The following is a 12399-nucleotide window of genomic DNA, read 5'->3' on the forward strand; positions in this document are numbered from 1 at the left end:
TTTCAATTTAGTATAATAAAAAATTTCTCATGAAAAGTAAAAGTAAAAAAAATTAAGTCTTAAAATATTCAATATTGTCAAATAATTTTTTGTTAATCTTATATAATCTTACAAGACATCTAAGTAAAAGTTATCATGTTAATTTCATAAAATATAGATTTTAAAAAAATATTGGTTCAATAACTTTAGTATATGTATGTACATGGACATGTAAAAATGTGTTTATATGAAATTTTCTTTTTAATTGTTTCCATTCTATAGCTGATCCTTGAACACAAATTCTTAATTTTGTCCATGCTTTTACGTAAGAATATAGTTCTTTTGTATTAAAATAAAAAATAAAATAATGAAGATTAAATAGTTGTAGGAAAGTAATTAAAATACCTTTTATTTGTCACCAATAAATAAGATAGAGGATGATGAAGATTAAATAGAAGAGATAGAGGATGATAAAAGAAATCAAAACACTCTCACTGTTTCAATGGTCAAATGTAAAACAATATCATATGTCATCAGTTAGTTATTATAATAGTGATGGCAAAACGGTGCCGTTAGTTGTTAAAAGAAGACCGCGTGGTTTAGCTTAAAAGCTTTATACCGTTGTATTAAAACGGTGACATTTTGGTATAGATAGGAACAGTGTATTAGTGAGTTCATTACAATAGCAGTTGGTTATTTTTAGATCCAAACTTAATGGGATTTTTTGAAACTTTGAGTGGGGAAGGGAGTTCAAAGGTTGAAGTCGTAAAAGCCAAGCTTATTAAAGGGCATTTTGGTATTCATCTGAAAGAATTTGCCTTTACCATATTCTCTGACACACACATACAGTAGTTAGCATTTTCTCCTTACTCAATTCCTGACTAGTAGTGACTACTGATACTAAACGACCATGCAAATGCAAGAACAACAATTACATACTTGCACAATCTTTATCATAGGCTCATTGCTTGCTATAAGATGAGCTGTGAACTATAGAGAATGATAGGAAAAAAAAAATTGGGTTTACACTTTTAATGCTTATAACTACAAGTTAGGACAAAAGTTGTATACAATGGTATATAATTTATAACCCCATAAATTTTAGCGACTACTAATATTAAACCATGACAATGCTAATGACAATGCTAATGCCAATGCAAGGACAACAATTACATACTTACGTAATCTTTATCATAGGCTCATAGCTTGCTATATGATGAGTTGTGAATTATAAAAAAAATTTATTACAATTTGCTACGTGACAAGTTGTGAATGATGGAAAAAAAATAATAAGTTTACACTTTTACTGTTTATAACTACAAGTTAAAACAAAAGTTGTAAACACTGGTACATAGTTTATAACCCTATGAATTTTAGCCACTCAAAATTCTTTATTCATTGATAAAGCACAACACCCATGGGGACCATGACAAAACCATCATCAACGTAACTATTTGAACAAAACATATCATGACTAGATGCTATAATAAGCTATTTGTCATTTTCACATGAACCAACCACTTTATTTCACTACTCATAATTACATCAAATAATTGTCAAGATGTGTGTGGAATAGTTTTGGCTCTATAATTTTTCAAATGACAATGCATTATGTATAACGCTGATGATGAGAGTGGAGAAAATAAAGCTACTGGTATGATGTTGCCTACACCTTGAATTATTTTCCAGGAAAACAAACAATTTTAGGAAGTGACTTTAATTAATGGTCATTTGTCCCCAACTTATCTATCGTCTAGTTCACTCAACTGTATTCTCTTCTTCAAATCCAAATTGTCATCTCTTGAGTCTTGAACAAGACAACAAGAAATCTATGTGATGACAAATGACATTAGGTAAAAGAAAAAAAAAATTGAAAGAGAAAGACAGACAAAGAGACAGCACAAGAAGACCATGCTTGAACAAATCCACTTCCAAAAATACTAGGAATACAATTATTGTTATAATTTATTTATGTGACAAGTTGTGAGCAATGGAGTAAAAGTGGTGGATCTATAATTCTACCTCTTACACTTCGCCACATGAACAAATTATGGTGAAGTTATGTCAAAAATTATGGTTTTAGCACTACTTATCATTTTTAGGTATGTGAGAGAGTAACAAAAATTCTAGACCATAACTAGTTACATACGCTTTGCCACAATCTTTATATGTGATTTAATATGAGTGATGAAGAAAAAGTTGTGGATGCTAAAATTATTGAAGTAATTGCAAGTATGTTTTTATGTTAAAGAGTAATAATATTTTAAGTTTTTGTTTTAAAAAAACTTTTAACCTTTTCATTTTTGGAAAACATTGATCATATATATTTTTGCTAGTATCGGTTTTTTTTTTTTGGGCTACTTAATAATATCATAAATTATGCCTAGATGTTTCTCGAAAAAAAAAAAAAAAATTATGCCTAGATAAATATGAAGTTATAAACTTCACATAGACCTATGCCGTCGTCATTTTTATTAGCACACGTAACAAAATGTCACTTTCAAATACACTACTTAAAAAGTATGTTCTTAAAATTATTGTGAAAAAATTATTTTAGGTGATTTCAACAATTTAAATATATGTTTGGTTAATACAACTACATATGATGAGATGACATGTGTTCGATTTTAATTGAAGAACAAAAAATTAAACATATTTTACAACATTTAACATATATAAATCATCAATCTACCAAATCCAAAATGTACAAATGTATTCAGTCCTACAAAAGAGTTACAACTCTAAGGTAAAATTGTATTTTACTATCCTAAAATATAATTTCAATTACACTTTGCCAAATGCACATTTTACACTAAAGTATAATTATTGTTACACCTTACACCCTGACATCAAGTTTACTGTTAACTTAGATGTAAAAATATAACATTACGTGAAAAAACTTAATTATCTCTCTTCTCAATCCTTTAAAAATAAAGGAGAAATTATACTTTACTAACCTAAATTATGTTTTTTATTACACTTTGCACCCTAAACTTTGACTTTCTATCCAAGTTTACAATGAATGCAAAGTATAATAAAGCTTATAGTTTATGATGCAAAAACGTGCATTCAAAACATTTTTTGGTGCAAAGTGTAATATAAGGAATAGTTTAAGGTAGTAAAATTTAATTTTCCCCAATTCTAAAATATGATTTATAAAGGAAACGTTAAAAAAAATGAAAAATGAAAATTAAATGGAGAGGATGAACTATAAATTACATAGTTATGCTTCACATTCCCTGCTATAGCATATAGCATGTGTTAAGTTGTAATTTTTCCATGTTTTTAGTTGGCTTTATTTTGTGTTAATTTGTTTGTAATACATCTAGTTCCTTGTATATTGTAGGATTTTAATGTACATGGGGTTAGCTTAGAATTGGTGAAGAATTGCACATTCAGTGGAACTCGAGTCTGACTTGTGAATAGCTCAAAATTGCAACACCCACGAATGGACATATGAGGAGCACGTGAGGAATTTCAAAAGTCAGTTGCAGTAGTATTGACTTGCGAGTAGCAATTGCTCCTTATCCCAGAGTTAGGTTAAATGTATCAACTATTAAATCACATGACTCGTTAAATTATTTAAACAAGTCACATGATTATTAAGCAGATTATGTAATTAAATATACATATAAACACTCATTTGACCGGCCACGTAATAATTTTGGATGGAAATTTTGTCCAATTATCTCCTGGAGTTCACATATAAATCTAATATCTATACATGGTGATACTTGATTTCTTTTAAAACTGCTATGGTTGCCATTGCTACATAAATTAACTGCAGAAACAGTGCGGCAAATAAATCTTGAAACAGAGACAATTTTCAATTGGAAAAAGATATATTGATTGTATATACAATATCCGAAATATACAACTCTTTCCTCCCTAAAGCCATTCTTGGTCAAAATTTCCTCCCATCCCTCATACCAAGCTCCCTCCCAATACCAATGACTTGAACCAACATCTCCCTAGCCTCGTGCAATTATAAAAGCGAAGTGGAGACAAAAATTCAAAAATAAAAAAGGCGAAAAGGACAGAAAAAACTAAAGAGGACAATGTCAAAATTTGAGTCCCAACTTTCGTCTAATAATATATGGTATGCACAGAGGAAGCAGAGTTGGGTTTAGCCTTTAAGCTTTGCCAAGAATTGGTTCAAATTGTATTCTTCGGTATACTGTGAATGATCCCAGAGTTCCTCGAGTCCACCGAGGATGGCTTTTAACCCTTTTCCACTGCCCACCAATTTTGTATCTCCATCAACATTTCTATCTGAATTCTTCGGTACAGAAGCTCCCTATATATATCAAATAAATGTTCCACATGTCACAACACAACTTCAAAAATTTTAAAGGAAAAGAAGCATGCCGACTTGATAAAAGAAGATACAAATTTTATGCAAGCAGAAAAAACACACACACAGACACACACCTCATATCCTCTGGAAAAAATAAGACCCAAGTAAAAAAGAAACTGAAGTATCAAAACACACAACTGATTCTTCTAAACAAATATACTTATAAAAAAAAATTCTTCTGGACAATAATAGGATCCAAGCCAAAAAAAAAGAAAAGTATCAACACCCTCTCCTAAATTGGATTTTTCCTAGTGAATCAAGGTCCAGTATTTGATCAATTTGTCATCCATTAAAGCTTAGTTATGAATTGAGCTTAACATTAAAAATAACAAGGCGAAGAACATGTTCAATAAAGTGCAGTGAGCAATACCTTGTTAGAGGGTTCTACTGATGCAAATAGATCAAGCAATTGGTCTGTGTTCATAGTTTTCATACTAGCGTTCTCTGCATTAATGACAGCATTAGCAACTGAAACTTTGAACCTTTGGAGGCTCATAACTTTCTCTTCCACAGTGCCACGCATTATGAGTCGATGGACATTCACGACTTTCCGCTGACCTAACCTGTGTGCTCTGTCCATTGCCTGTGCAAGTGAAAATACATTAGATGAGCATATTTGTTATGATGGAATTAACAATAGTTCTGTCTACCCCTTCCCCCCTTGAACACAAGTGCCCAAAATTGCATTCCCTTGGAGAAAGAAATAAGACATCAGAAACAACAGACAACTATAATTACCTGATGATCTCGCATTGGATTCCAATCATGCTCCATGAAAATCAGGGTGTCTGCAGATGTTAGGTTCAAACCAAGCCCACCAACTGCAGAGTTATTAGAATCAACTTCCATCCTAGTGGAATCTCAGTGTTAAATAAAAAGGCAAATAGAACTTACCATGTGTTGTAAGTAGTAGGGCATCAATGGTAGGGTCAGAATTAAATGTTTTGACAATGTCAAAACGTTTTTCAGGTTCAACTGATCCATCCAACCGTAGATATGTGACACTGCTTTGAAAAGCAACATAAGTAAAACCAATAGAACAACGAATGCACCAATAGACATAGCATGACTCATATTTATGCAGCTGCATGATTGATTTGAGGAAGGAAAAAGAAAAAAGAAAATAAAAGACAAAAGGGGATACATAAAGAATATAATATAATTAGTATCAAATATAAATATATTTGAAATAGTACAGTCATTAAATAAAATAATTTTCTATTTTAATTTAACCTTTAATATATTAATCATGATTTTTTCCGGTTGACGACTTACAAACAATCCTTGATCTAATTCTCAATTTCTAGTGTGCCATCCACTTCCAATATTATTTATTTATTTTTTATTATTATTATTATTATTATTATTATTATTATTATTTTTATTTTTATTTTTATTTTTATTTTATAAGTAGTATTGTTTATTCAAAAATATAACTTAATGTTCATGATGAATGAACAAAAAAGTATCTAGAAGGTTACAACAAAATCATATAAGAAAATGAGTCCTGAAACTTCAAAACAGAATGAGAATTGGTGATACCCCACGCTTGGGACCAATGAATTTCAAATGAATATGAAAATTTGCTGACTAATGAAAAGAACATAGTATTGACATCACCTTCTTTCAACTAAAGGACTCTAGATTTTTGCCTTCAACTTGATTCTTTCATCCATGAAATCTTTTCTAAGTCCATCCTCAATTAGCCTCTACCATCCCTTTCTTTGTTATATAGGTTACACTCCTCCAAATCCAGCCTAGATAGCTCAACCAACGTGCTCTATTTTATTGCACTTCTATATCCCTAAATACTCTCCTTATTCAACTTTTTCTCTGATCACCTTTCAATTGGTAAAGCTTCTTGATAGGAACAAAACTAGCTAAGCCTGCCAAGCAGCTATTCCATCAACCATGCCAAGTTCTTTTAACCACATTCTCAAATTAGAACAGACTTCCACCCCTCTCAAACCACCATTATCTAAAAAAATAGGATAATAATATGAAACAAGCTGAGGTAAGAACCACTGAACTACATTTTGATAATGATCCTCCCTCAACATCAAAGCAAAAAATCGGTCAATGTGAGGAATAGAAGGTTGATCTTGATTATTTCTCCCTGTAAAAGAGCCCACTTCTTGTGAAAAATGGAGCAATTTTAACTAATTAATAAAATCTGTAAAACTATTATGGTTGAAGACAATCTCAGACAGTACGAGAATCTCACTGCATTAAAGTCCTACTGTATGCACCAAGCTGCTATCCATCTCCCTTTAACCATTCTTCCCATAAATTTAATCTCACCCCATCATTATTTGGTCCCTAGACACCCCAAAAACACCCCCTTTGAAATTATCCTCCACATTCCAAAATAAGTGAAAGACCAAAAGATTCACCCGCTTGAACTTCCTCCGCCACTCATTTATTCAATATGATAAGAATTCCACCTGCTTTGACGTTCAAGTCTAGGTGCATGTACTAGGGCTTTATGCATGTATGAACTTACAAAAGAAAAAAGTACATATAGTGGAACACAAATTAAAGAATAAAATAAATAAGCAAAAATATTTATATTCAGTGAATAATAGAGATAAGGAGACTAACTTCTTCATATGAGTGTGAAACAAATCTCTTTCAATTATGTCTAGAAAGGCCTGCATTAGATTTCATTGTAAATGACATCAGAAAAGCACATATGTTTAACCTCAACATCACATTAGTCAAACATGGAGTAGTATACATACTTTATGCTGGGCAAATATCAAAACTCTGTGCTGCCCAACTGCAATGGTACCTTCAGAACTTGAAGCATCAGCACCTATCCCACACTCTTCAAGAATCTCCTGAAGAGCAACTAATTTGGGAGAGTGGTGCAGTCTATGAAGTTCTGATATAATGTCTGAATTTGCAGGTAGGAGTTCTGACAAAAGGTATTTCAATGACTCTGGAACCTTTTCACCAATGGCAAGCAATGGATGACCACAAAGTTTTAGCAAGTACTGAAGTGCCTGAAACATGGAACACAGTACATACATCAGGTCACAGAAACAGATTAAACTTAATTAAACAATGGCTCATATTGCTTTCGAGATGTTATGGGTTCAATCTCTCTTTTGCTAGTTGGGTATTGATGTCCCCACTCCTATGCAGATATATTGTGACAATCAAGCTGTTATCTTGATTGATTAAGCCCTAAACCTTTTTTCCTTTTTCTTACAGGCTCTGCTTCTCTCTATTCTTATCTTCTTCATTCTTGAGTCTCAACCCTATACTCTCATATTTTACAACTCAACCGTGGGAAAGAGTGAGTCATGAAGAAAACATAAACAAGTAAATAACCAGTTGACCATAGTACCTGGAAAATATGGGAAGATGCTTTGGTTGAACTACCTCCTTCGCCCTTATCTGCGGAATCATCTAGTTTTACAATACTTGAGATTTCTTGCCTTACATTTGCCCCTGAAAATCGTTCATATAGTTTTAATTGCACAGGGCTCAAGTCACAGTATCTGTCCTGAATAATTTTCTCTGGCAGATCAGACAGGACTTCATCTTTTGTTCGACGGAGAAGGAATGGCATCACCTGTAGAATGGAAAACCCTTCAATTAGAAGCGGATTTTTTTTCTCTGATCGGTAATCTTTCAATTAGAAGAGGATGTGTTAACCATTGTCATATATAAAGTATAAAATAAAAACTAAAAAACCAAAAAAAAGTGCACCTGTTTGTGCAGTGCTTCCATAGCTAGTACCCCTGCTTCAGCATCCTTGGCAGAACATTTAGAATCTCTAGCTGCTAGCAGTGGTTTTCCATACATGGCTTGGAACTGCAAAAGCCAGATAGAACCAACAAATGTTTTGGGCATTAGACAATAGCATGAAAAAAGATGAAGCTAAGTACAATAGTGACAATACTATCAGAGAGGCTGAAGCCGTAGCAGACAAGCTTAGTTCATCAAATGACAATGCTGATCAATCAATAATACATCATAGGGAGGCTATAGCCAGATTATAAAACAACCATTGGTACTTGATACAGCAGCAACTCAAAAGAAATAAATAAAGGCTGAAATTTTTTCCTGTTGTATGTTAGTCATTCCAAACACAGTTCACAAATGGCAATCAACAAGCCATATGCACATGTATGATCCTTAATGCTGTTAATAGAGAGAGAGAGAGAGGAACAACTTAAATACTATAATCCATTTTTCCTTTTATGAAAAAAATTAAAGTAAATTACAAATAGTGAAAGCTATGCCAATTAAGTTATGAAAATAAGGATAACAAATACTAATTTCTAGTCAATGATTAAATTCTCTAGACATAACAAAAGCATGCGAAAGATTAAAATCAAGGAATTAGAATTACAGAAACAAGATAGAAAGAAAAAGGAGGGGAAAAAAGAATAGAAAAATACACTTGTGGCTAGTCAGTGGATGTGTGGAGCCGTGGAGGACAATGAAAGGGAATTCAATATCAAGTCATTGATAGAAAATCTTGAAATCAAGAAGACAGCATCTTTGAATTATATATAATACTATAAACATATCAATATAGTTTATGTCGAGGAACATAACCTGCTTGTCAAGCATTCGTTTTTCCCTTTTTAATCATAATGCTCAACATCTTTAGTCAATAATTAAAAAAAAAAAAAAAAAAAAAAGAGAGAAAAAAAAAAATGCTGAAAAGTAAATGAAAGTCAGGAGGCACAAATATACCTGTCTCTCCGTTCCAAGAAACCCCGGCATTAGGAAATCAAAGAGAGACCATAAATCCATGATGTTGTTCTGCAACAGAAGGTGAACTATTTCTCAGAAAAACTGTTCAACTTTTTTTTAAGGTTCTAACACTGTAACTAACCTGGATCGGCGTTCCACTCAGTATAAGGCGGTGCTGGGCTTTTAACTGCTTTACTGCAAGTGTAATTTTAGATTTTGCATTCTTGATGATGTGACCTTCATCTAAAATACAATAATTCCATAGAAGATGTCCAAGATAATCAATATCTCTACGAACCACATCATATGATGTTATCACAACATTATGCTTATTAAAATGTCCTCGAAGAGAAATGCGCTCTTGAACAGAACCAACATATTGGAGAGTAGATACTACAGAATCATCAATATACTTCTCTATCTCAAAGTCCCAGTGTCCAACAAGGGTTGATGGACAAACTATTAAAGATGGTGGAAGATCATCACCGATATTCAGAGTACGATGCTCAACTATGTCAGATGCCACAATTGCAGATGCTTGAAGTGTCTTACCAAGGCCCATATCATCACATAAGATTCCATGAAGCTTGAATCGTTTTAAAAATGCCAACCAATTTATACCTTCTTGTTGATACCTGGAAACATCAAAATATCATCATAGCTGACTTTAACTCAGATCACAATGAAGGAACATTCAACAGCAGGATCAAACCATAAATAAAAGGAGTTACAAATCTAAGCAGATCAAGCTAGAAAGAAAAAGGAAAAAAAAAAAAATCCAGTATCCTTAGAAAAAAAAACCAGGCAAATTCTCCTACACTGATGAACCTTCGAAAGGCATTGTTTGCTATCTTAATCCAACCCCTAACTTGAAGGGGTCAAGTTCCCTTTAAGAGGGAAAGAATTGATGGTGCAACCAAAGCGTGGTTAGAGAAACACTATCCGCTTTGAAAGCCTAAGGTTAAGGCAAAGTCCAACAATAAGTATCCATGGTAGTTAATTAAGTTTTTGTATTTTATTTCAGGTCTAGTTTCCTAATGCCAGAGTCATGGTTTATCTTGGTAAGTCTGCAATTGTTGGGCATGTGTCATAGTTGTGGGCCTTGAGTTTTATTTAATTAATTAATAAACAAGTCTTATTTTGTTAATGGATCTTTATATGTGGCTTTTGGTTTGATTCAATTTGGGTTTGGTTTCATTCAATTTGGGTTTGGTTTCCTAGTCAAAGTAGGAGTTCTAGTTCTATTAAGAGAACTTAACAGGCTATTCCCAAAACCGAACAACACTGACCAGAAAGCAAACCCGCTCCCACCCAAACAAACCACAGACCCATAACAATCCAACCGGTGGCCACAACAAACCCAACTTGCCATTCACCACCCTTGCATTGGAGGCCAGTTGAGGTTCAGCCGTTAAACACCAAACGTCAATGCCACAAAACACCAAAACCCAACAACATCAATGCTGCAAAACCAAGATCTACCACTGCTGCAATGACGAAGCCACTGGTTGAGCTTTGGCAGCGTCATTGCGGACTAACTCACAAGAGCCGGTCAAACCGCTATCGGTTCTGTTGTTCACTGGTCCAACCACAGTTCATGGAGTTCTTCTCAAAAAATTACAAAAATAACAATTTCTAACTTCAAAAACCGGCTGGACCTCCGGTTCCCAGTTAACCTGGTCGAACTGGACGGTCGTCCAATTTTAAAATCTATGGTCTGGACCTCCACATATGAGAAAATTATCCTGAAAAACAGGTAACTCCCAATCCTAACCAAATTTTTGCCTATGATTACCACACAGAAAAAAATCCATTGTAGGAAAGCATGACATACATACCTTCTCAACGTCACTTTCAGTTCAGTATGGAGCTTGTAATCATCAATATGGGAGTTGTCAAGTAGTTGCTCCAGAAACCGTGCATCTTCAGCATTTCTAGATAAATCTTCATTCACAGCATCAGGTGGGGGAAGGCCACGTGCTAATGGAAGAAGCGGCACAAGGGCAGCAAAACTATGTGTCACACTCTGCCTGACAGACTGATCAATATCGCTCATACACTTCAGAAGAGGAACAACTAACAAAGGAGCATAAGGGACCAATTCCACACCCAGTCCCTGAACAAGCAAACTAATTAGCATGCCAGCACCCTGTCGGGTATGGACAGATGTCATATCCCCTAACATGGGAATGGCATTTTTAATAACAGCTCCCATCACATCTTTAGTCATTGATTTGGCCATTGAAGTGATGCACCTAGAAGCAGCTAATCTAACAGCAATGTGGGAATGGCAAACACATTTGAAAATGGAAGGCAGAAGAGTGAGTAGTTTTGGTTTCAAAGCCTCATTCAGCATAGGAGCAATGGAACGTACTACCTGCAAATCAGAAATGATATAATGAAATGAGACAACACAAACACACACAGAATATAAGACTAATATCATACGTGAACAAGTAATGCAATAGAGATGGGGGAATACCGCCTTGATAAACAATGCAGTTTATGACATGACCAGTACCATGAGCCAGTAAAGGGTACAGACTATGCATACAAAGTTAGTGACAACACTCAAACAAAACAATAAAGGACACAAAGCATAATCTGCATAATTAGGTATAGTGGTCAAGGATTCCCCTTCACAGAAAATGTAAACATGAATTGATGTATTTCTTTTATTGGGTTTGGATCCAACTATACGTTCCTTGACAGATCAAGACCTACTGATCAAGGTAAAAGGAAAATCACATACAATCCTATTCAGTTTAGGCTTTAAGATGTAGTAATACTTCTTTTTTTACTTAGTTTACAGTCTAGGATTTCTCTCTCAGTTAGATGCATTAGGTGACCCAATTAGTTGATAAAGGATTCATGGAGTAGGCCCCAAATTAGATGGAATTAAGGCTTAATTTAGTCGAACAAGAAGGAAAATGAAGGCTCCACTCATACACTATGATGCTATCTGCACGGAACTTGATTAAAGTTTTCTTCAAGAAATAGAAAAATTCAGCAGTCACACACCAGGTACTATCAAAACCACTTTTGAGACCCCAGCACAAAGTAGTTGATATGTAAAGAACTTTAAAATAAGGAATTGAGTAATGGACAGTTACCAAAAAGAAAGTTCTGAAAACTGTTCAAAAAACACATCCTTGATCTCAAGCTACAAGAGAGAATTAGGGATATATCCTACAAATATGAAGGAAAAGAGATGTTGAAAGCTAAGTAAAATAATGCTTTGCTCAAGTTTGTGAAAAACATTTACATGAATACTTATGACTGATGGTCACTTTAAAATGTGGCACTTAAAGAAAGATTCATATCCACACCATCACGAGGTGAAATCCATA

At 33.8% G+C, this 12399-nt stretch overlaps 1 protein-coding gene across 2 annotated transcripts in view; it reads right to left on the reverse strand.

Annotated features, from left to right (window-relative positions):
* Nucleotides 1-3784: 3784 nt before the first annotated feature.
* The window catches only part of LOC142618413 (TATA-binding protein-associated factor BTAF1), a 39538-nt gene continuing 30923 nt past the window's right edge, over nt 3785-12399 (reverse strand). For both annotated transcript variants that reach the window (XM_075791342.1, XM_075791343.1), the window contains exons 19-29: nt 10888-11426; nt 9192-9684; nt 9050-9118; nt 8054-8158; nt 7689-7916; nt 7078-7341; nt 6938-6987; nt 5231-5340; nt 5075-5157; nt 4707-4919; nt 3785-4276 (exon numbers count right to left, since the gene is read on the reverse strand). In XM_075791342.1, coding sequence (XP_075647457.1) covers nt 4106-4276; nt 4707-4919; nt 5075-5157; nt 5231-5340; nt 6938-6987; nt 7078-7341; nt 7689-7916; nt 8054-8158; nt 9050-9118; nt 9192-9684; nt 10888-11426 — 2325 coding nt within the window. In that variant the 3' untranslated portion in view covers nt 3785-4105. The remainder of the gene's footprint in view (nt 4277-4706; nt 4920-5074; nt 5158-5230; nt 5341-6937; nt 6988-7077; nt 7342-7688; nt 7917-8053; nt 8159-9049; nt 9119-9191; nt 9685-10887; nt 11427-12399) is intronic.

This window comes from Castanea sativa, chromosome 12, assembly GCF_040712315.1.
Source record: "Castanea sativa cultivar Marrone di Chiusa Pesio chromosome 12, ASM4071231v1".
Classification (NCBI taxonomy): domain Eukaryota; kingdom Viridiplantae; phylum Streptophyta; class Magnoliopsida; order Fagales; family Fagaceae; genus Castanea; species Castanea sativa.